Source organism: Bos taurus, chromosome 5 (genome assembly GCF_002263795.3).
Source record: "Bos taurus isolate L1 Dominette 01449 registration number 42190680 breed Hereford chromosome 5, ARS-UCD2.0, whole genome shotgun sequence".
Lineage (NCBI taxonomy): Eukaryota > Metazoa > Chordata > Mammalia > Artiodactyla > Bovidae > Bos > Bos taurus.
This window is the reverse complement of record NC_037332.1, coordinates 40,399,596-40,423,867: the sequence shown is the minus strand read 5'-3', so window position 1 is coordinate 40,423,867 and position 24,272 is coordinate 40,399,596. Positions and strand designations below refer to the sequence as shown.

The 24,272-nt window shown below is 35.2% G+C and overlaps 1 protein-coding gene and 1 pseudogene across 2 annotated transcripts in view; one reads left to right on the top strand and one right to left on the bottom strand.

Moving 5' to 3' along the window:
- The window catches only part of MUC19 (mucin-19-like), a 71,010-nt gene that overhangs the window by 20,765 nt on the left and 25,973 nt on the right, over positions 1 to 24,272 (top strand). For both annotated transcript variants that reach the window (XM_059886926.1, XM_059886927.1), the window contains exons 12-32: positions 235 to 463; positions 1,181 to 1,298; positions 1,739 to 1,799; positions 2,010 to 2,107; positions 4,885 to 5,095; positions 5,766 to 5,888; positions 6,281 to 6,404; positions 9,603 to 9,738; positions 10,979 to 11,071; positions 11,937 to 12,021; positions 12,201 to 12,338; positions 14,154 to 14,303; positions 16,189 to 16,283; positions 16,696 to 16,822; positions 19,320 to 19,566; positions 21,595 to 21,647; positions 21,745 to 21,845; positions 22,097 to 22,248; positions 22,546 to 22,684; positions 23,578 to 23,682; positions 23,769 to 23,963. In XM_059886926.1, the coding sequence (XP_059742909.1) occupies positions 235 to 463; positions 1,181 to 1,298; positions 1,739 to 1,799; positions 2,010 to 2,107; positions 4,885 to 5,095; positions 5,766 to 5,888; positions 6,281 to 6,404; positions 9,603 to 9,738; positions 10,979 to 11,071; positions 11,937 to 12,021; positions 12,201 to 12,338; positions 14,154 to 14,303; positions 16,189 to 16,283; positions 16,696 to 16,822; positions 19,320 to 19,566; positions 21,595 to 21,647; positions 21,745 to 21,845; positions 22,097 to 22,248; positions 22,546 to 22,684; positions 23,578 to 23,682; positions 23,769 to 23,963 (2,780 nt within the window). The remainder of the gene's footprint in view (positions 1 to 234; positions 464 to 1,180; positions 1,299 to 1,738; positions 1,800 to 2,009; positions 2,108 to 4,884; positions 5,096 to 5,765; positions 5,889 to 6,280; positions 6,405 to 9,602; positions 9,739 to 10,978; positions 11,072 to 11,936; positions 12,022 to 12,200; positions 12,339 to 14,153; positions 14,304 to 16,188; positions 16,284 to 16,695; positions 16,823 to 19,319; positions 19,567 to 21,594; positions 21,648 to 21,744; positions 21,846 to 22,096; positions 22,249 to 22,545; positions 22,685 to 23,577; positions 23,683 to 23,768; positions 23,964 to 24,272) is intronic.
- LOC534391 (heterogeneous nuclear ribonucleoprotein A1-like) lies at positions 7,232 to 8,222 on the bottom strand (annotated as a pseudogene).

Below are 24,272 nucleotides of genomic sequence, written 5' to 3'. Positions count from 1 at the left end.
TCTTCTTTTGTTTTAGCAGGAATAGCCAACTTTGGGTATTTCCAAGAATTCAGGTATTACTTTTAACACATTTTGCAGTATGTAGGAAATAAAATTATAGATTTAAGATGGATGTGAGACTAGTACCTTTCAGTGAATTTTTTTCTTGGTACATAAACCCTTAAAAAATAAAAAATGGAAGCTACATTAATTGTTCTAAATAATAATGAATATTTGACCCTAAATATTTTGTAGGTGAAGCTTCTACTTGGGGCAAAGGAGCATATAAAGCTTTCAACGGCCGTGTTTTTTCCTTTGAGTCTTCATGCACATATACTTTCTGCCGTCACTGTGTTGAATCGGGAGGAGATTTCAATATTGAGATCAAACGAAACAATGATAGTGAGATTGAAAAAATAACAGTTATAATTGACAACAATGATGTCTCTATCTTTGGTGATATACTTTTAGTTAATGGTGAAAGGTAAATGTCATAGTGTTTTGAATAAAGTATGTAGAATATTTTGAAGTAACCTGATCAAAAAGGGGAGAAAAAGGTTGGGGAAGATACACTACTCTTTTCCTATTTTTGTGCTCATATTGACATTTAGAAAAAAATCTTGTTACATATGTAAGACTTCGCTGTATATGGGATTTATTCCTATAATAAGGTGGTTAAAAAAAAGAGTAATTCTGTTGTTTGACTGTTTTGAGTCTAGATTTGGGGCAACATGCATATTCAACGAAACTGTTAATAGAATATTTCAACTTTCATTTGTATGTTTAATGCCAAATAAAAATTTGAGGTTTCACAATACACTGAAACTTAGGCCATTATTTTTAGAAGTAGCAATTTATGTTTGGAAGGGATGACGTATTTGAATGCTTTTCAGGATAAGAAAATGAGATATGATAGGCTACTTATGAACATTTCAAATTAATCATTTTATTCTTATAATGAACCAGTCTCTTCTTGTTCATTTCTCCAGAGCCCCAAATATTTATTCATTGTTTCTTAAAAGTCTTACCAAATTCAGAAAAATAGTCATTGTGTCCCTTCTGAAATGACTAGAAAAACCTTTAATATTTACCAGAAGTATTATTTATGATACTAAATATAGAAACATGAATTATCAGAAAAATTTTGATGTAATAATACTGTTATTATCTTTTATGTGTAACTGTATTTTATACTTTTCAGTGTGCAGATACCATATAACAATAAGTTGATTCATATTAAAAAATATGGAGAACATAATGTTCTGAATAGTCGTAGAGGAATCCTGTCTTTAATGTGGGACAAAAACAACAAACTCTCAGTAAGTCCACCTATGATTTTCTTATAGTCCTGTTCATTTTGTTCTTTACTTACAGTTATAAAAATAATATAATACAAGGAAAATAAGAGATAAGGTTTACTGAGAAATCTGTATGTATCAAGGACAGTACTAAGCATAATCTAATATTTGAAATACCTTGAAGTACATAATGTTAATAATCTTATTTTACAGTTAATAGGACTCAGGAAATTCAGGATAATAAAAGTTAAATAATCTAACCAAAGACACAGTCAGTAAGAGGTGAAGTCAGATCTTTGCAAATTCTAAATTCAGATGATTTAGAAAAGACTCTGTTGTATATTACTAAGTAACCAGCTTAGGTAAAAATGAACATGAAGAGGCTCTGTCTTTCCATTTGTTTAAATTTTGTCTTGAGATATTTTCAATATTTTATAAACATACATGTAATTTTTTTAAAGCTCACTCTTCACAAGCAATATCCAACTTGCGGTCTTTGTGGTAACTTCAACAGCACTCCAGGTAGGATCTCAATGCATTTGTCTAAGAAAATTCCCTCCCAAAAGGAAATTACAATTATTTGATTTTGGATAAATCTAAAGCTAATAATTTGCCTTTGTATAAAGAATGATTAATTGTTAACATAAATGTTTATATTGTCGTCTATATTTATCTTGAAAATAATGCACATATATAATTATATCTTGAAGTTAACATTGCTTTCTTTTTAAGGAGATGATATCAATGAGCACATTGCCGATAGTAAAATTCCTGATGATTGTTCGAAGGCTGTTAGTAAAAGCTATGAAGTTTGTGAAGATGGAGTACAGGTAATAAATTTACATTTCATCTAATAGCAGACTTCAGCAATATTTCCTTTGGTTTCAGTTTAAATAGCCAAAATTCTCTTCTTAACACACAGACCTTATTAGAATTCTGCAACTGCTTCTTTACCAATGTCCATATGGTCTGTTTCTCAGCTTATAGTCTAGCTGTAGATGCTTAAATAAGTATTTTTTCCCTATAACATTATGATACTTACTATATATTAGTATAATAATTCTAATTTCCTTTGAACAGTGTTTTAGTTGGCCTATAAACTGACATGCTTCACCTCTCCATAATTATCTCAGTGGGGACTGGCTTGACTTTCACAGTTTAGAAATTCTGTAATGTGTTCCTAAGAACTACTTTTCTGCTCTTTCTCCCTTACTTTTGCCCCAGACAGCAAGTCTGAATTGTCATCTCCAGTATACTTTATCATCTTTCTGAAAAAGTTGCAGATCATTTTTTGACTACACCAGTTGAAAATATTCATCATTTGCTTTTAATTTTCTGCACTTAACATGATTCTCTGAATGTTGAACTTGGTAGATTGCACTCATGTGATGACTGAAGGAATTTTCACATATACATATTTCAATCTAGAATAAAATTCTCAAGATCAAGATATGCATGCACTGTATAGGTAGAAGAAACATGTTTTATTGACAATGGATGTTGTATTTATAACACCTTGTCAGCTTCTATCAAAGCAAATTAAGCCATAATGTTGTATAAGATCATCTGCTATCTTGTGAAGTGCTCCTTGATCTTTGCAGTTAGAATTACTTCCTCTTTTCTCTTTTACCCAATGCTGATCATTAGAATTTATGATCTATAAAAATGCCTCATGCTTTTCTCACATGCTTCCTATGAGATTATGAGCTCTGTAGTAGTATTATTACGTTTTACTGTTGTGGTAGTTGCACAGTGTGTGAGAACTTACTCCTGGTTGCTCAAATGTTTTAGCTGAATATGCTGCTGCTAAGTTGCTTCAGTCGTGTCTGACTCTGTGCGACCCCAGAGACAGCAGCCCACCAGGCTCTCCTGTCCCTGGGATTCTCCAGGCAAGAACACTGGAGTGGGTTGCCATTTCTTTCTCCAATGCATGAAAGTGAAAAGTGAAAGTGAAGTCGTGCAGTCGTGTCCGACTCTTTGCGACCCCATGGACTGCAGCCTACCAGGCTCCTCTGTCCATGGGATTTTCCAGGCAAGAGTACTAGAGTGGGGTGCCATTGCCTTCTCTGGAATAAGTATATAAAGTTATATTAAAGACTATGTATGAGACATTGTGTTAAGCCTAGATATTACAAAGTTCTAGTTTTTGCTCTAAAGGAGCCTGTTCAGTTCATTTCAGTTCAGTCGCTCAGTCATGTCTTACTTTTTGGGACCCCATGACATGCAGCACGCCAGGCCTCCCTGTCCATCACCAACTGCCGGAGTCTGCCCAAACCCATGTCCATTGAGTTGGTGATGCCATCTAACCATCTCATGCTCGGTCATCCCCTTCTCCTCCTGCGCTAAATCTTTCCCAGCATCAGGGTCTTTTCCAATGAGTCAGCTCTTCGCATCAGGTGGCCAAAGTATTGGAGTTTCAGCTTCAACATCAGTCCTTCCAATGAACACCCAGGATTGATCTCCTTTAGGATTGACTGGTTGGATCTCCTTACAGTCCAAGGGACTCTCAAGAGTCTTCTCCAACACCACAGTTCAAAAGCATCAATTCTTCAGAGCCCGTTACCTAGTGAGAAAGATACACAAAGAATAATACTGAATTTGCCAAAAAGTTCATTTGGGTTTTTCTGTAACATCTTACAGAAAATCTCGAACAAACTTTTTAGCCAACCAAAGTTCGTAAAAAAAAAAGTCTTTGAGATTTCATTTCACTTAATTTTATACCTCACTTGAAGAATGTTATCAGTTGTCCTGGGGATTACTTGGTGGAAATTGTGTATTTGCTAGCTAGAAGGTAGGCTGTAGCCCATGGGGTCGCGAAGAGTCGGACTCGAATGAGCGACTTCACATTCACTTTTCACTTTCATGCATTGGAGAAGGAAATGGCAACCCACTCCGACGGGGGAGCCTGGTGGGCTGCTGTCTATGGGGTCGCAGAGTCGGACATGACTGAAGTGACTTAGCAGCAGCAGCAGCAGCTTTTGTATTTTTCTGAAAACAAACATAATTAAAATAGAAAACAGCTATGTGTTAATTAAAACATGTTAAAATTTGCAAAAATTTTTTGAAAAAATTTTTTGTTTGACAGTAATGTCTTTATTTCCTTAACCAACATGAGAACAAATATGCTGTTTCCAGAGCAGCTCACATGACCCCCACCAAGAAAGCCCAGAATCAGTCTATTTTATTTGTTTGCTCATCAAATATTATATAAGCAGACTGACAGCTAAAGGGCTAATACCCTTCTGTCTGTTGTGGTTTCAATCATCCATTATCCCTGTCTCTGGCATGGACAATCTTTTCTTTTCTCATATTTTCCATTTTCTTGAGTTCTGAACTTCATGTCACCTTTAGAGAAATTTTGGATGAAATTAGGTACAATTTTTTAAGTCACTACATATTATCAGAGGTGAAATTTTCACTTAGCAGTCACTATAGGAACTGTAATAATTCAAAACTCCCCATTTCAAATCAGTGTTCAAGAACTTTCCCTTTCAAAGCTACAGGATATTGTACAAACACCCCCTCTCTGAGCTTATCTTTCCCTAAGTACTCCTTTTATTCCTCATTTTCCTGTTCCTGTAATAAAACTTCATGCTTTATTTTGCAGTACTGTAACAAAATTATTGGAACCTATTTTGAGAAATGTGGAAAGGTTAGCACTTTATCCAGTGACTACAAAATGATCTGTATTGACGAGTATTGCCAAAGTAGAGACAGAACATCCACGTGTGACACTTACTCAGAATTGTCCCGCCTCTGTGCCTCAGATGGTCCTGGCACCTTTGAATCCTGGAGAGATGATCCTGATGTGGTTTGTGGTAGGTTTTAAATGTATTGTAGACTCCAAATCAAGAAGATTCTATAGCATTTAAAGTTGAGCTGTGTCTCAAAGTAATTTTCTCAAATATCTGTAACTCCTGGGAGGAACCTCATGGGTGAAAGAAAGGTCTTGTCTCTGACATGTACTTGTGAAGAAATTGAGGTCCATTTTTGTGGAGTGACTTGTCATAAGTGCTTTGTGTTAATATATAATTAGAGACTTTATAATTAGTAAAAGTCACTGGGAAAAATAAATAATTTTGTGAAACTCTGTTAAATCTCCATAAAAATAACTAGAAAGTTATCAAAAGTATGTTGACTGGTTAAGTATTTTCTTTCAGAAAATTAGAAAATCTAAATGAGTTTCATTAAATCTGAATATACTTTTCTTTTATACTTAGTTCAATCTTAATAAGTTAAAATATAAATACAATATCAATGTCAAAGTAAGGCAAAATGATACTATGTAATATATATTTTCTTCAAATTAAATATTGTATCATAAAGTAATGCATAGGAAATTGGCATAACTTACTGAGTATCTTTAAAAATTGACCTATATCTTGAAATTTAGACTCCTACTCTAAAAGATACTCATTAGAATGTTATATATTTATCACATTTATTTTCCTCTGATTTCTATGTATTCATATTTCTATATTTCTCCAGAAAAACCTATTTGCCCAGAAAAACATATCTACAAAGAATGTGGTCCCTCAAATCCTGCAACTTGTTCTAATGTGGCTCCTTTTCAAGACACTGAATGTGTGAGTGGCTGCACCTGCCCAGAAGGTAAAACATTTGAAAATGAAGTTACACAGTCAAAATGAGATCTTGTTTCTAACAAGATATTTATTGAATAAATTATCACCTATTCATAATCGATCCTTCTAACATACAGGAAGGGAGGGGTAGAGATATTTTTAAAGTTAATGTACATTTCTATCTCTATAATACTACACAGATGATCTCCTAGTCCTATGCTGGGCTCAATAGGACTACTCTGTGGCTCTGAAAGTTATCTATACCCTTGCCAGTTTTCAAATTTTTTAAATAGAAATGATAATTTTAAGTGTATGTTTACACTTGAAAGAACAACCTCAAAAATGATTTCTCAATACATTGCTTGAGAATTTACTGATGTTAGTATAGTGTTGAGATTAATCTTATATAATGTACTCTAGGTTATCTATTGGATGATATTGGAGAGAAAGGGAGATGTGTGTTGAAGTCTGACTGTCCCTGTGAGTCTAATGGAAAGGTATATCAGTCAGGAGAAGTCCGCGAAGGTTCCTGTGGTTCTCTGTGGTATGTGTGTGTCTTTTGTCTATATTTTATTGATAGTGAAATAATTTAACGTATTAGCGTAACTTGAAATAATTCCCTAAATCCACACTTAAACTTTTCAGAAACAAAATTCAACCTCTTGGCATTTTCTGTGCTTATATTCTTGCATTTTTTTGAGGAATTTTTGTGTGTTTCATGTAAAATATATTAGATTTCTGTGTATCTTTAAAAGATAATGTTTTTTAGGAACTGAAATAATGTTTTGAATAGTAAACCAATTGGTGGTTGCAAAACAGAGGAAAGAATGATACAAAATTATGGTTATAATAATGAAACAATAATTATGCTAATTTTCAAGAATATTTTTAAAATATACAATTACAAACAACCCTTTTCAAATAATTTTTATATGAGGTTACATTGGTGAAGCTATATTTGATTGAGAGTGGATTTTAATGTGTCAAAGATAGTGTAGATTATTTCTCTTTTAGTTGAATAACTTGATTCTTACTTTTTTTTTTAAAAAAAAAGACATTTATTCAGCATCATGATCAGACTATTACATTTAGCAATCAACAGCATGGGTGCAAAAAAAAAAAAATCTACATTAAAACCCTTTGTTGGAATGCTTTACACTTTCCACAGAACAGAAACTAAAATAACCTGTTATACAATTAGTCACAAGTATAGTCCTCGAGTTTTTTGCCCATACACATGAGTATTGTCTAAAACATGTCTTCTTTGTAGCAGCTAGGCCCTGCCACCACTGTGCTTGGCTGAGTTCACACATCTGTTGTTACCTGTAGCTTCCCTGTCACTTTTCTGGCTCTCCTCTCCTGCTAAGCTTTGTTTCCTGGTAGTAATTAAAACCTTCTGCCACTGCCATAACTACTGCTGCTGCTGGAGCCACCATAGCCACCTTGGTTTCGTGGTTTGGCAAAGTATTGGCCTCCACCATCATAGGGGCCAGAACTTCTGCCTCCAAAGTTTCCTCCTTTCATGGGTCCAAAATTTGAAGATTGATTGTTGTAATTGCCAAAATCATTGTAGCTTCCGCCACCTCCAAAATTGCTTCCGTCATTACCAAATCCATTATATCCATCCCCACTGCCACCATATCTGCCACCACCACGGCTGCCACCAAAGCCACCTCGACCACTGAAGTTTCCTCCACGACCAAAGTTGTCATTCCCACCAAAACCACCTCCACGACCGCCACCAAAGTTTCCAGAACCACTTCAACCTCTCTGGCTGGATGAAGCACTAGCCATCTCTTGCTTAGACAGGGCTTTTCTCACTTCACAGTTGTGGCCATTCACAGTGTGGTATTTCTGAATGACAATCTTGTCTACAGAGTCATGGTCATCAAAGGTTACAAAAGCAAAGCCTCTCTTTTTGCCACTGCCTCGGTCAGTCATGATTTCAATTACTTCAATTTTCCCGTACTGTTCAAAATAATCTCTCAGGTGATGTTCTTCAGTGTCTTCTTTAATGCCACCAACAAAAATCTTTATCACAGTTAAGTGGGCACCAGGTCTTTGAGAATCTTCTCTTGAGACGGCCCTCTTTGGTTCCACAACTCTTCCGTCCACCTTGTGTGGCCTTGCATTCATGGCCACATCCACCTCCTCCACCGTGGTGTATGTGACAAACCCGAAGCCTCTGGAGTGCTTGGTGTTTGGATCCCTCATTACCACAGTCTGTGAGCGTTCCCCATTGCTCAAAATGGCTCCTCAGACTCTCATCGGTTGTTTCAAAGCTCAATCCTCAGATGAAGAGCTTCCGCAGCTGTTTGGGCTCTTTGGGAGACTCTGATTTAGACATGACGGCAGTGGAGGCAGGAAAGACTTCACCGATGCTTTCTCGGCGGCATCCACGGGCAGAAAGAAAGCGATTCTTACTTTTAAGTTCAGGAACAAAACGCTGACCAGAGAACTTTCCCTATCCTTCATTATGATTTTTCTCTGGAACTCAAAATATCTGCAGGAATTCAAGAGACTTTCTAGAAATGTACTTTGTCCTTGTGGGGGAATAATCTGACTCAATGAAAACTAATGTATCATTTTTACTGTAATATTTTCTCAGTAAATAGGCAATGTACTGTTAGTCTGATAATAATATATTAATAATAATTATGGAAAACAAGAACTATAATTTATTGAATGTGTATAGCTTTGCTGTTCAAGAGAAATATAATGTGAGTCACAAATATGATCTGCATATATAATTTAACATTTTCAGTTGATTATTTTTAAAAAGCAAAAAGAAACAAACAAATCGAATTAATTATATTCATGTACTTTACATATGGGCTTCCCCTGTGGCTCAGTTTTAAAGAACCCATCTGCCAATGTAGGAGATGCAGGTTTGATCCCTGGGTCAGGAAGAGTCCCTGGAGAAGGAAACTACAATCCAGCCTAGTATACTTTCCTGGGAAATCTCATGGACAGACAAGCCTGGCGGGCTACAGTCCACGAGGCTGCAAAACAGTCAGACATGACTTAGCAACTAAACAACACAACTTTACGTATGCAAATATTAATATTATCATTTCAGAATAAAATTATTATGAAATGTTGAGAGAATTTACCATCATTTTCAGTGTTAATTTTTAGAAGTCTACGTGTATTTTACATTTACAGAAGATCTCATTCTGTCCTGACAAGCCACATTTCACATAATCAATAGCTATATGTCTCTTTATGACTTCCCTGGTATCTCAGATAGTAGAGAATCTGTCTGCAATGTGGAAGACCACATTATACTGGGCAGAGCAGGCGGAAGTTATTATTTTGTTCAATGGAATTAGAGCTTCCCTGGTGACTCAATGATAAAGAACCTCCTGCAGTGCAGGAGGTGTGGAGACATGGATTCAATCCTTGGGTTACAAAGATCTCCTGAAGAAGGAAATAGCAACCCACTCCAATAATCTTGCCTGGAAAAATCCCATGGATAGAGGAGCCTGGCAGGCTACAGTCCATGGGGTCACAAAGAGTCAAACATGACTGAGAGACTAAAAAATAGTACAAAAGAAATTACTAGGATACCATTGTCTGAAAGACATTTTATCAAGGCTGAGATGTTGGAAGGGGAACGAAGATGGTGTAATGAAACTTAACTAGATGTCTTAGTTTAAGTTGTGAATTTTTTTTACGTTGTACTATTTATCATAAAGAAAATGTAATTGATGACATTTTCATGACCATTGCATTTTAACAGCACATGCCAAGAAGCAAAGTGGTCGTGCACTAAAACATTATGCCCTGGAAGATGTAAGATAGAAGGAAGTTTGATTACCACCTTTGATGGCGTTAAATACAACCATCCTGGAAACTGTCACTTTTTGGCCATCCATGTATGTAATAGTCTGCAACACTTGAGAAAACTGATATAGACACCAAGCTTTTTCTTACTAGTTTAAAACACAGTCTTCATCTCTATTTACTATTTAAAACAAACAAACAACCATTCAATCATTGGTTGTGTATTTCAGTATCCGCTTTGTGTCACATGTTGACATTGACAATCGTTATTACCCATGTTCCTTAGAAATTCTTTGCTAAAACTAAAACAATCAAAATCTTTATTACTATTAATTTTCTAAATATATCAGGAAAAGATTTCCTTTTCTACTTTTCTTTGTATGTGTTCACCAGTGCTTCAAATGAAACTAACTTTTACATTCCATAAAGTATTTTCCTCTTTTTTCATTATTCCTTTACATTTATTTTTAGTTTCATAATGATATTTAGTTTTATAACAGTATGATAGAGGTTATCCTTACATTTAAACTCTTTTCAATATTAAAATTTTAAATAATCTAAATTTCAATAAAAGACAGATTCCATTTTGTAGGTTGTGCCTTTAACTGGCATGAGAATAAGCAATTTTACTTAATCTTCCTGGTCAGGAACAAAGATGAGTAGAATTTGTGACTCCTGAAGTGAGAGATGGGGACTGGTGTCTGAAAAATGTCGTTACTGTTATTAAAAGTTAGTTTTCCGAATCTCCTTTCCTTTTTTGCATACTCTTCATATAATCCATGAGGATAGGGGATGGGCAAAGTGAGAGGGAAATACACAAAAATATATAGAATATTTGCTTTATATAGATTAGAGATTCCTAAATCTTGAAATAAGAACTGGAAGTCAATATTTGACATGACTTATATTATGGGTTTATAAATTAAATGCTTCTCTCCTTGGATTTAAGTTGACATCATGGACTTTCCAGAGAATAAACAAGCTGTGTTATCTCGAAGTCCTATTACACTCAATAATGCAGCACAATTCCCATAGAGACAAGACGAAAAGTAAAGCTTAAAGAAAAAAAAAAGGTTAATGAGAGAATCCACCAATCATAGACTATTTAGATAGTCTATATTTATGCAAAATACTTGGACCATCTGTAAAACTCTTGGCCAATCCTAGACTGTCCCATGGACTGAACTAAGTTTCTAGTTTCAAAGCAGAGTGGTTGAATGTAAGCCTTTTGCATATTAAAAATGAAAATATGCTTTACGAATGAATCACATAGTAATAGCATATATTCAATTACATTTTAATAAGCATTTAATAAATGTATTTTTTTAACAGGATAAAGATTGGTCTATTAGTGTTGAGCTTCGTCCATGTCCAAGTGGTCAGTCAGGAACATGCTTAAATAGTGTTACACTCCTCTTGAATTCGGTAAGTTATCAGCTTCCTAAAGCAAACTTGAGTCAATTACTCTACAAATTCAGAATTTTGGAGGTGGAAAAAGAGAGGCTTTACTATGAAATTAAAACCATAAATGAGATTGATAAAGTCTCTGGAAGACCTGTATAGTTCTAAGGATCCTTGAAAGAAAGTGAAAGTGAAAGTGAAGTCGCTCAGTCCTGTCCGTGTCCGAGTCTTTGCGACCTCATGGACTGTAACCTACCAGGCTCCTCTGTCCATGGGATTCTCCAGTCAAGAATACTGGAGTGGGTTGCCATTTCCTTCTCCAGGGGATTGAACCCGACCCAGGGATTGAACCCCGGTTTCCCACCTTGCAGGCAGACACTTTAACCTCTGAACCACCAGGGAAGCCCTCTAAGGATCCTTACGAATATTGAAATTAACATAGGCACATAACTAAGGTGCTAATTACAGGTCAACCTTTTCCACTTACTAGATTATTAAAATCTATGGCCCTTTTAAGAAGACAGTTATATTTGCTTAGAATTTCATGTATTTGAAACTACCATTTTAATTGGAGATGACCTACATAGGGAGGGAGAGTACCTAGCTTGATCTTTGCTACTTATAAGTGGGTTGACCTTTGGAAATCCAAGTTATCTTCTTGGGTCATAGTTTCCTCGTCTACAAATCAGGGCTGAAAAGTCCTTTATAATCCTCCTTTAAGAATTGATATAAGAAATGCTTTAAAAATGTTTACTATTTTAGACATTTATAAGTTAGTCTATTACAGTGAAGCTTTATGGGAAAAATTTTAGGTTCATTTATTAATATTATACTTAGATGTATTCATATTGAAAATTAATATGAACTAACAATATGCTTTAAATATTAGTCTGTTCAAGTTGACAAATACGTGTTCAACAGAGATGGAACAGTCACAAATGACAAGTTTGGAAATCTTGGTTATTATTATTCAGGTAAGTTTAATGATATCACTTAAAATATTATAAATGTAAAATGCATTACTTTATTCCATTTTTAACTATGTTATAAATGTTTCTGTTTTAAAAGATATATTCAGTATACAGGCATTTTAGAAATAAAAACTGTTTAACATATTAATTATTGCTATTAATATAAATTATTACTTTAACAGACAAAATACAGATCTTCAATGCATCTTCCTCATACCTTCAAGCAGAAACATACTTTCATGGAAAAATGCAAATTCAAATTTTTCCTGTGATGCAATTGTATGTTTCTATGCCACCTAACCAATTCACAGATACTGTAGGTAAGTCCTATAGATATTGTTTACATTAATTTATTTGTTTTAATTGGAGGCTAATTACTTTACAATATTGTGGTGGTTTTTGCCATACATTGACATGAATCAGCCATGGGTGTACATGTGTTCCCCCATCCTGAACCCCTCTCCCACCTCCCTCCCTATCCCATCCCTCTGGGTTGTTCCAGTGCACTGGTTTTGAGTGCCCTATTTCATACATCAAACTTGGACTGGTCATCTATTTCACATATGGTAATATATACGTTTCAATGCTAATCTCTCAAATCATCCCACCGTTGCCTTCTCTTACAGAGTCCAAAAGTCTGTTCTTTACATCTGTGTCTCTTTTGCTGTATTGCATATAGGGTCATCATTACCTTTCTAAATTCCATATATATCCGTTAATATACCGCATTGGTGTTTTCCTTTCTTACTTACTTCACTCTGTATAATAGGCTCCAGTTTCATCCACCTCATTAGAACTGACTAAAATGAGTTATTTTTAATAGCTGAGTAATATTCCATTGTGTATATGTACCACAGCTTTCTTACCCATTCATCTGCTGATGGACATCTAGGTTGCTTCCATGTCCTGGCTATTGTAAACTGTGCTGCAATGAACATTGGGGTACACCTGTCTCTTTAAATTCTGGTTTTCTTGGTGTATATGCCCAGCAGTGGGCTTGTTGGGTCATATGGCAGTTCTATCTCCAGTTTTTTAAGGAATTTCCACTGTTCTCCATATTGGCTGTACTAGTTTGCATTCCCACCAACAGTATAAGAGGGTTCCCTTTTCTCCACACCCTCTCCAGTATTTATTGTTTGTAGACTCTTTGATAGAAGCCATTCTGACTGGCATGAGATGATACCTCATAGATATGTTTTTATTTCCAAAGCACTAGTGTAACCATCTGTTGTAATTTTCAGTTGTCTCCATTAATAGTAGACTGTAAAACATTTTTACTTAATCTTTCCTTCCATATTTCAGTAAAATAACCTAACATACAGTATAGATAGCTTTATTTATTAAAAAATCTATTTTCATAATGGTTTTCAATAATTTAAACATCTTAAGGTTTTTAAATTAAGGATTTATTGTGAGATTTGATAATATATGCTATATATAAATTTGCTAATATGTTACTAAAACTGATTTGTGGAAGAATAAATGAAAATATTATACATCTTTTGAAAATCCATTCCAACAAGTTGTATTACAACTTGTCTTTCTGTTCATAGATTATCTTTCTTTTACTGAGGTTTTCTGTTTTTCTGAGGTTTTCTATCACAGAAATCAGTTTTTACATACTGCCACAAATATCAAACAAAACAAAGAAACCTTGGCAAATTCCACATTTACTCATTTAAAACCATCTAAGTTTTTGCAAGATACTTTTGCTTAACAAGTGAACATTTTTTACTTATTTATACATAGGCAAAAAAAAAATGTAATTCAAGGGTCAGAATGGTCCAGAGAAGAAAAGCGGGTAGCTCTTAACATGATTCAACTCTTCACAATGAAACTAAAAATGTGTAGTCATAAACTTTCTACTTTAGGCATGTTTTCTAAAGCCTTGTCAAAGGAGGTTAAGTTACAGCAACAAACAGGAAGAAAACAATATTCATGTCAAATGGTGTTTCAGTGCTCCTGGAATTATAAATGGCAGTATTAACCTGATGTGTCATGAAATTTTACTTAAATGTATAAAGACTAACCAAAACATACTCTCATGTGGCTCATACGTGGTTTGATTTGAGCAAAGAACTGAATATGAATCCAAAGGTGAGAAGATGCTAAAATTTGTTCTGTGCTTTCTACAGGACTCTGTGGTTCCCACAACAACAGAGCAGAGGATGATTTCATGTCAAGTCAAAACATATTAGAAAAGACATCTCAGGCATTTGCTAGTTCTTGGGAAATGATGCCTTGTCCTAAAGCTAGCACTGCTTCATGCATCAGTATAGAAAAAGGTAATGTTTATTGAACCTCAAACTCTGTAATTAGATATTTGTTATTGGAATTATAAACTTATTCTGGTAATAATATGAAACTACTAGATAATCTACTTTTTCAGCTAGTGTTTGTGAACTTTTTCAGCTTTAGAGGGAACAGTGGAGAAACAATTTGACTAGCTGATGGCACTCTTAGAAAACAAGCTTCTCATTCGGGAATGGAGGGAGGAAGAGACACTGTTGTCTTCTCTACCCATTCTTTTCCTCTGTATACAGTTTTCTCCATAGTTTTAAAATGATAGGGTTAGAGGAGACTTCACTCATCACTTCTTTTTATTATTTCTATTTTATATAGTTGTAGAAGGGATCATTTCTTTGAATAGCGACACTCACCCAAATTGTTGAGACACTTCGCGGTACAGCTGTAGTTACATCCAGTCTCCTAACCACTGCCATCATGTATATTAGTTATACCAACCCCCCAAATAGAGATTTTAGTGGAAAAGCTGTACCCTTATATGATTCTGCTGACATTTTAGCTTACCAAGGACTTTCATACATATTATTGATAATTCAATTTATTTCTACAAAGAGTGGTGAAGGATGTGGATGAGGTTATTATTCCCATTCATGTGGATGGTGATATGGAGATTTAGATAGAGTGTTCTATATAAGGTGTAATCCAAGTGTTTTGAGTCCGAGTCTTTCTCTAAATGTTCCTCTAGTGTCATTGATTTTAATATATGCTTCATTTTATGTTGCTTCTTTCATAAATAATGGAATGCAATGGAAGGTAAGTTAAAATATATTATAATGAAATGTTATTTTGTTATTTCTTAATTAATCTGCTTACTTGAAACAAATATCTAATCAGTTTATAAACTACTAAAGTGACTCCTTTTGAAGTTTCATTTATTTGTTTTGATTTAAAAGATGAGTTGATAAATGCATTAACATCAGTATGGTAATGCACATTTCAAGGTTTTGTCATTATTTTATTTTGTGGGTGTTGCAATGAAAATAAAATGAGAATAGGTAAAAAAAAAGATATACATCTCACAAGAAACCAAGCCAATTTATGTTAAGCAGACTATATGTTAACACTTTTGAGAGATATGTAAATAACTCTTTCAATTTTCAGTGTTTTAAATATAACTTAATAAAATAAAATGCAGAAAATTAAACAATAATAAGATGTTAGTAATATTTACACAAAAGCATTGATACCTGGTTGCAAGTTTATCAGAATTTTAAGAATAATTGGCCTCAATGTCCTTTTAATAGGTTCAGTCATTGTCCTTGATTGCTTCTTGGTGATGGTCACTTTTAAAAGTCAATCAGCAAATAGTTAAAAAAAATTCTAGCAATGTTTGTGCTAGTCATGATCATCATCCTTAAGAATTTGCAAACCACCGAGCAAAACATTTTTAACTTAAATGGTTGTTTTGTGAATTCTATCTTCAATTAATTTAACAGAAGACTATTGATAAATCTGCCAAGTATCAGTTAAGCAGCTAAGTGAAATTATTGTATTTTAATTATTGATAATGGTAAACACTGATTTGACCTTCTGGGGTGATAGCACCAACCTTTCATAATTTAACATAAATATGTACTTTAAAGTTACCCAAATAATCTGGTTCCCTTATTCATATTTTATATAGAAATTGCACTTTAGAAAAAAGTTAACTGATTTAATATAAAAGTCCAAAGCTAATGAAGATTTGTTTCTTATTATTATATCATGTTTTTTTTGCATGATAAATTATAGCATAACACTTTAAAAACCAATTGTTCTAATAAAGACACAAAGCAGAGTATAGTTTTAAAAATCTACACTTTCTCTTTTAATTAAAAAATTATGGTATTTAATCTAGTGTTGGGTGCATTAATTTTCTTCCAGAACGATTTGCTGAAAGGCACTGTGGAATTCTTCTTGATTTGAGTGGTCCTTTTGCTTCTTGCCATTCAATTGTGGACCCTAAACCATATCATGAGGTATGTGAAGGTCTAACATTAACAGCCCTTTTTGAGAAATATTTTTATAATACTAAAAGAAGCATCAGATATTAAAAATGTTCAAATAACGGCCATTTTCAGTAGATTAACACATACATTTAAGTTTAAATTGGATTATATTACTTTATTCAATTGTTAGATATACCAACTCAAAAAAGAGGGACTAGAAAATAACCCCACATGAGGAAAATATTGAATAAGTTTCTCTAAGTTCTTGGAAAACTCAGTTAATATTTGATTTGCTAATTTGCATATTTTGAGACATAAAATAATTCCAAAAGTTTCAAGGACAAAATATTTTCCAGAAGAGGAGTGGCTATAAACTGATTTGTTATACCAGTTTACCTGTTCCGAATATTTTCATAATATAAATTTGTTTCTTATTTTAAAGGAATGCAAAAAATACACTTGTACTTGTGAAAATAGCCAAGATTGCCTGTGTACAATTTTAGGCAACTATGTGAAAGCATGTGCTGAGAAGGAAACTTCCATGGTAGGATGGAGAGCTGGGCTATGTGGTAAGCAAAATAGAGGCTTTAGATTACTTTCTTCTCAGTTTTACAACAGGTGTGTGTGTGTGTGTGTGTGTGTTTAGTGTAGTTTGTTGCTGTTGTTCAGTTGCTCAGTTGTGTCTGACCCTTTGCAACCGACCTCATGGACTGCAGCATGCCAGTCTTCCCTGTCCTTCACAATCTCCTGGATCTTGCTCAAACTCATGTCCATTGAATTGGTGATGCCATCCAACCATCTTATCCTCTGTGGTGCCCTTCTTCTCCCACCTTCATTCTTTCCCAGCATCAGGGTCTTTTCTAATGAGTCGTCTCTTCACATTAGGTGGCCAAAGTATTGGAGCTTCAGCATCAGTCCTGCCAATGAATATTCAGGGTTGATTTCCTTTAGGACTGGCTGGTTTGATATCCTTGTAGTCCAAGGCACTCTCAAGAGACTTCTCCAATACCACATTTCAAAAACATCAATTCTTTGGTACTCAGCCTTCTTTATAGTTCAACTCTCACATCCATATGTAGTTTAATTTAGTATGTAGTTTAATTTAATGTATAGCTTAGGTGTGTGTATTTACAAATTTGTTTTTGGTTCTTTCAAAGATGATTTTCTTTATTTTTAAATAATGGCAACACACTCCAGTATTCTTGCCTGGGAAATCCCGTGGACAGAGGAGCTTGGCAGGCCACAGTCCTCAGTGTTACAAAGTGTCAGACACGACTTACTGACTAAAAAACATGTTTGTTTAATCCTTGCATATTTATTTCTTGATTTATTTCTTTAGTTCGTTCAGTTCAGTCCCTCAGTTGTGTCCGACTCTTTGCGACCCCATGAATCGCAGCACGCCAGGCCTCCCTGTCCATCACCAACTCCCGGAGTTCACTCATGTCCATAGAGTCGGAGATGCCATCCAGCCATCTCATCCTCTGTTGGTCCCCTTCTCCTCCTGCCCCAATCCCTCCCAGCATCAGAGTCTTTTCCAATGAGTAAACTCTTCACATGAGGTGGCCAAAGTATTGGAGCTTCAGCTTCAGCATCAGTCTTTCCAATGAATACCCAGGACTCATCTCCTTGAGAATGGACTGATTGGATCTCCTTGCAGTCAAGGGGACTCTCAAGAGTCTTCTCCAACACCACAGTTCAAAAGCATCAATTCTTCAGCGCTCAGCTTTCTTCACAGTCCAACTCTCACATCCATACATGACCACTGGAAAAACCATAGCCTTGACTAGATGGACCTTTGTTGGCAAAGTTATGTCTCTGCTTTTGAATATGCTATCTAGATTGGTCATAACTTTCCTTCCAGGAGTAAGCATCTTTTAATCTCATGGCTGCAATCACCATCTGCAGTGATTTTGGAGCCCCCAAAAATAAAGTCTGATGCTGTTTCCACTGTTTTCCCATCTATTTCCCATTAAGTGATGGGACCAGATGCCATGATCTTCGTTTTCTGAATGTTGAGCTTTAAGCCAACTTTTTCACTCTCCTCTCACTTTCATCAAGACGCTTTTTAGTTCCTCTTCACTTTCTGCCATAAGGGTGGTGTCATCTGCATATCTGAGGTTATTGATATTTCTCCCGGCAATCTTGATTCCAGCTTGTGCTTCTTCCAGTCCAGCATTTCTCATGATGTACTCTGCATATAAGTTAAATAAGCAGGGTGACAATATACAGCCTTAATGTATTATATCCAGTCTTGGTTCCCTCTAATTCAATTTCTACAGATAAATCAGTATAATCTTTAAAGTAAAACCAAATAAAACTAGCCTGATCATGTGACATTTCAGTCTAAAACAAGTCAGTGGCATTTTATGGCTTTCAGGCTAAAAACCAAACTGCTTACAAGGTTTATAGTTTCTATTCTCTTACTTGCTCTTTGAAAGAATTCCCCTCTCTTCTGTGGGGTTCTCTGGTGGCTCAGAGGTTAAAGGGTCTGCCTGCAATGCAGGAGACCCGGATTCAATCCCTGAGTCGGGAAGATCCCCTGGAGAAGCAAATGGCACCCCACTCCAGTACACTTGCCTGGAGAATCCCATGGAGGGAGGGGCATGGTAGGCTACAGTCCATGGGGTCGCAAAGAGTTGGACATGACTTCACTTTCACTTTCCCCTCTCTTCTAACTTAAGTCGGTTCTCCAAATATAGAATTCCCTTTCTCTAGGCTATCTTCATGCTGTCTATCTGTCCCTCCTCTTCACTATGGACAGGTTCCCAGCTATACACACTCAGAGCTTCCTATTTTGCTTTTTAGCACGTACCACGATTGTCTTTTCCTAAGGAATATAAGCTGCCTGAGAGCAGTGAAGTATCTTGTTTATGGGCTTTATCTCCAATGGAATGTGTAAACATTATAGCAGTGTCTCAATACTGACAGAAAAAAAGGACAAGTACCTTTTCCTTTATTATTCATAACTCATGGTTAATTCACTATAATACTATACATCAAGTCGAATTAAGATTATTAGTTACTCTGGATATTTACATGCTGACCATATTTTCCCTATACCAACAGATCAATCTTGTCCTAGTGGCCTAGTTTTCAAGTACAACGTAAAAACCTGCAATAGTTCTTGCCGATCATTGTCAGAAAGAGATAAGAGCTGTGATATGGAAGGCATTTCAGTTGATGGATGCACTTGCCCTGATGGAATGTACAAGAATAATGAAGGAAATTGTGTTTCAAAATCTCAGTGTGACTGCTACATAAATGATGAGGTCATGCAACCAGGCAAACTGATCCATATTGATGACAATAAATGGTATGGAAATTACATATATACTTGTTATGACTTTAAAATCAAGAGACTTTGCTTTTCAAAGAAATGGTCTTTTGCTAGGATGAAATCTTCTTTAGACCTGCCACATTTTAAATTTTGTATTTCTCATTAAAGTTTAATATTACCTGGAGTGTACATTTCACTGTAATGGCCATTGCTAATATATCCCACTCATGTTTGGTTTTAAATGACAGTAGCAAAATATTCTAGGAGCTGCTACGTACAGAGAATGCAAAGCAATTTCATATACAGGCAATGCTTCCTAGTTGTCTCTCAGCATTTATCGTTCAACAAACAGTTATTCAGTAAATGCCTACCATGTGCCAGGCTTTGTGCTAAGCACTGGAGTTGCAAAGATGAGTGGTCATTGTCTTGGACTCAGAGTAAGCATCATGCAGACTATTGCAAAGAGGCTTATGTACTATCATATGGTACCAGAAAGGGCCAGTTGCTACCTCAGGAGATTTAAAATAGAAAAAAAGAAAAAAAACACACAACTTCTCAGAAGAGATCAGCATTTCAGTTTTCCTAAGGGATGAATCTTTTTCCTGACAAAATTGGAGTGTGAAGAGTGACTTCCAGTCAAGGAAACAGAATGCAGTAATGTAGGAAATGCTGGAAATAGTATTGTACATGTCGGTTGTTGTTACACAAGATTGTGCTAGAAAAGAAGAAAGTAGCCAGGCCATATTCCAGAATTAAAACTTTGTTCCAGGGTGGTGGGAGGTATTGAAAAACTATAACTTTTTGTGATGGATAAGGAGTTTGTGATTCCTGCAGTTTGGGCAAAGTAATTTATCTATATTTCTAATTTCATGTACAGAAATAGCAATTCTTAAAAACATAACTGCAAAAGTGAAGCAGTCATTCCAAAGATCTTTGGATGCACCTTCTCTCTTTTCTTTAGTTCCATGTTGATGTGTGGCAAAACCACCACAAGATTGCAATTAGCCTCCAACTAAAATAAATTAATTAATTTTAAAAAGATATCATTTAGCAATGAATAATAATAATTTGGTCATTTTAAAGGAGAACGTGTAACAACTCCTTTTAATCAACAAAGTACACAAAACATTTGGTTGGGATTTGGTTAACAATACTTTCCCAGTAAATGCTGGAGAATCGGCAGATTACCTTTTTAATAAAACTTAGGCTAGCACCTCCAAATTATGGATGGTGTTAGCATTATCCTGTTTTAAATCTCTAAAACCTCTTATTTATACTGCTGTGTGAACTAACTGACCATTCTTTGTTCTCTCTCTGTCATGTTTCTGGTACTGTCACTGGAATGTCATATCTAAAGCACTATTCTGATTGTGCCACTTAGCTGCTCAAAAACTGATTTTATGGTGACAGTTGCCTAAAGAATAGAAACAAACTTGCATGTCATTTAAGACTATCTGAAATCTGGTTATAACTTACTTCTACCACTTCTCCCTATGTATCCTACCTTCTATCCAAACAAGTCATCAGAACATGCCTTGTTCTTTCCTTTGTCACAGCTTTGCATCTTATCAGCAACATCTGTTGAAACTTACTTATCCATCAAAATCCAGCCATCTTTTTCATTTAGTTTTCTGCATGTCCATAATAACCTTATTTGTACATTCTTATAACAGATACAAGTTATATCTTATAATTTGTTACATTTTATGCATCTTTTTTGGCTTCCAAGGTGGCTCAGGGGTAAAGAATCCACCTGCCAATGCTGGAGCCACTGGAGACACTGGTTTGATCCCTGGGTCGGGAAGATCCCCTGGAGGAGGAAATGGCAACCCACTCCAGTATTCTTGCCTGGAGAAATCACATGGACAGAGGAGCCTGGTGGTTTGCAAAGAATCAGACATGATTGAGCACATGCACATGCATCTTTTGGGGGACTGTATCTCATTGATCTTATTATTCGTGATAAAGCAGGGGGTTTGTGAATGAGGGATGAAAGTTGCTATAACAGTGTATTAAGCTGTCATTGAAACTTTATTTTAATTTATAATTTTCTTTTATTTCCAGTGTCTGTAGAGATGGGATTCTTCTTTGCCAGACTCCCATTGATTTGACACTACGTAAGTTTTGAAATCACGATGCAAGCTTAAGATATCTACTTTGGTTAAAATAAGCAGATCAAGAGGCCCTTGACTAACAACTTCCTTTGTCTCACAGAGAATTGTTCTGGAGGGGCTGAATATGTTGACTGTAGGAATCCTAAGGCACAGAGGAGAGTTGATAGTACATGTAGCACTCGGAACATACCTAGTTTTGATGTAAGTAACATGGTTTAGAGTTTAGATTTTTGAAAACTTTAAAAGAAATTTTGTTTCAGTGAAGATGGAAATTAAAACATCAAAGAAAAATAATTAGAAGGTCATATTATTTTTGTGTGTCATTTTGACTTGTCAAACGCTAATTCTAACTGTATACTTGGTTTATTTGTGCATTAAGTATTAATACAACTGATAATGCAATGAATTTAGACTAGTGCCTCATGGTGTATATTTTATATTTACTCCTATAGGAGAACTTGCCTTGCAAACGCGGGTGCTACTGTCCTGAAGGAATGGTTCGAAATTCTAAAGGGAGCTGTGTCTTTCCTGATGACTGCCCTTGCTCTTTTGGTGGACGAGAGTATGACCAAGGAAGTGTCACCTCAGTTGGCTGCAACAAATGGTACATAATAAAGAATTACTGTTTTATTTGTTTTGGATATTAGAAAGTATACAATCTGCTCTTATTTTTATGGGAAAGGAGTCATACTTTGGAATATTTGGAAAAATAATGGTCAGATGTAATTAGAAAAACTATTTTAAAAACAAATTTTATACAGCATTAAAAGTTGAACATCATATAATGGACAACTGCAAAAGTTAAACTGGTATGCTTTGTAGTTCTTTACAAAAGCAATATGAGTTCAGTCATAATCTTGGCATGATACAATTACCACATTGTATCATTGTTTTCTTCTAGTACTTGCATAAAAGGATCTTGGAACTGTACACAAAATGAATGTCAAACCACCTGTCATATCTACGGGGAAGGTCATGTTAGAACTTTTGATGGAAAAAGTTACAGCTTTGATGGTCTCTGCCAGTATTCATTTATCGAGGTAATTACAAGTGTGTTTTTAAACAATTTTTCTTTGCTTCATAATTATTAGATGAACTCTGGGGAATTTTATTCTCAAAATGTGAATTAAAAAAAAATGCCACATATATGTTTCCTGAAGGCAGTAAAATATAGTATAATGTAATGATGATTCTGGAGCCAGTAGGCCTAAATTTCACTCCTGCCTCTGCCATTTCTCAGATGTGTGATTTACTTTGGGTACATACCTTAATTTCTCTGTGTCTCAGTTTCCTTAACTGTATGATGGAAATAGCCCCTACTTGAAACCAAATTAGAGAAAATATTGGAGCACATAATAAGTCCTCAATAAATGTTGGATGTCATTATTTTAGCAACAGTACTATCAGCAACAATGACAGTTACCATTTTATGAGTGCTTCTTTTCCAAGTGAATCTATACATTTAATCATTTATAATATAAAACGCTTATATTATTATCCGCATGAAGGAGATGAAGAAGTTGACATTTACAGAGGTTAAGCAACATGAAGAAAATGCCATATGCAAACCTAGATCTGTCAGATTCTGGAGTCCATGCTTGCTCCATAATACGGATTGTTTTGCATGAGTTTTGAGTGAATATCAAGTTTGTATATCAATATATATATATATATATATACACATCTATGGTATAATTCTAAGCTTGTATGGAAGTAATGGGAAAAGAACTGAATCAAAGAAGTTAGTTTGGACTCAGGCAAGACTACAGACTTGTAACAGATAACCACTGTCTTTTGGAAATTCCATAATGTAACATATGGTAATTTATTAAGTATGAGGTGTCACTGTCTAAGAAATATTTGTCTGATACAAATATTGTAATTGAGTTCCATGTTCCTGATATAAATTATTATTAAAATTTAATTTTTAAAGGATTATTGTGGTCGTGAAAATGGCACATTCCGTATTTTAACTGAAAGCGTCCCGTGCTGTGAGGATGGACTTACATGCTCAAGAAAAATTATAGTTGCTTTTCAGGTACAGTACTATTTTTTTCCCCTAGGATTATGAACTGCCAAATAAGATTGATGTTACTGTAAGTAAGTCTGTATTTTAATTTACAGGATCAAAATATTGTCTTGCATGATGGTAAAGTCACAGCAGTCAAAACTACAGAAAGTAAGGAATGTGAACTCAATGGAAATTCATACTCTGTTCATACCGTTGGCCTGTACTTGATTCTGAAATTTTTAAATGGAATAACCATAATTTGGGACAAAAATACAAGAATTTCTGTTATACTGGATCCACGCTGGAATGTATGTATATCACTTTCATATGTGTATGTATATATATATATATATCAACATACCGTAACAGAGCAAATAGCAAACAGAGAGATAGTCTACTTCAGTCATGTCTGACTCTTTGCGACCCCATGAACTGTTGCCTACCAGGCTCCTCTGTCCATGGGATTCTCCAGGCAAGAATACTGCAGTGGGTTGCTATGCCCTCCTCCAGGGGATCTTTCTGACCCAGGGATTGAACCTGTGATTCCTGTGACTCTCCTGCATTGCAGGTGGATTCTTTACCACTGAACCACTGGGGAAGTCTGCAAATAGCATGGT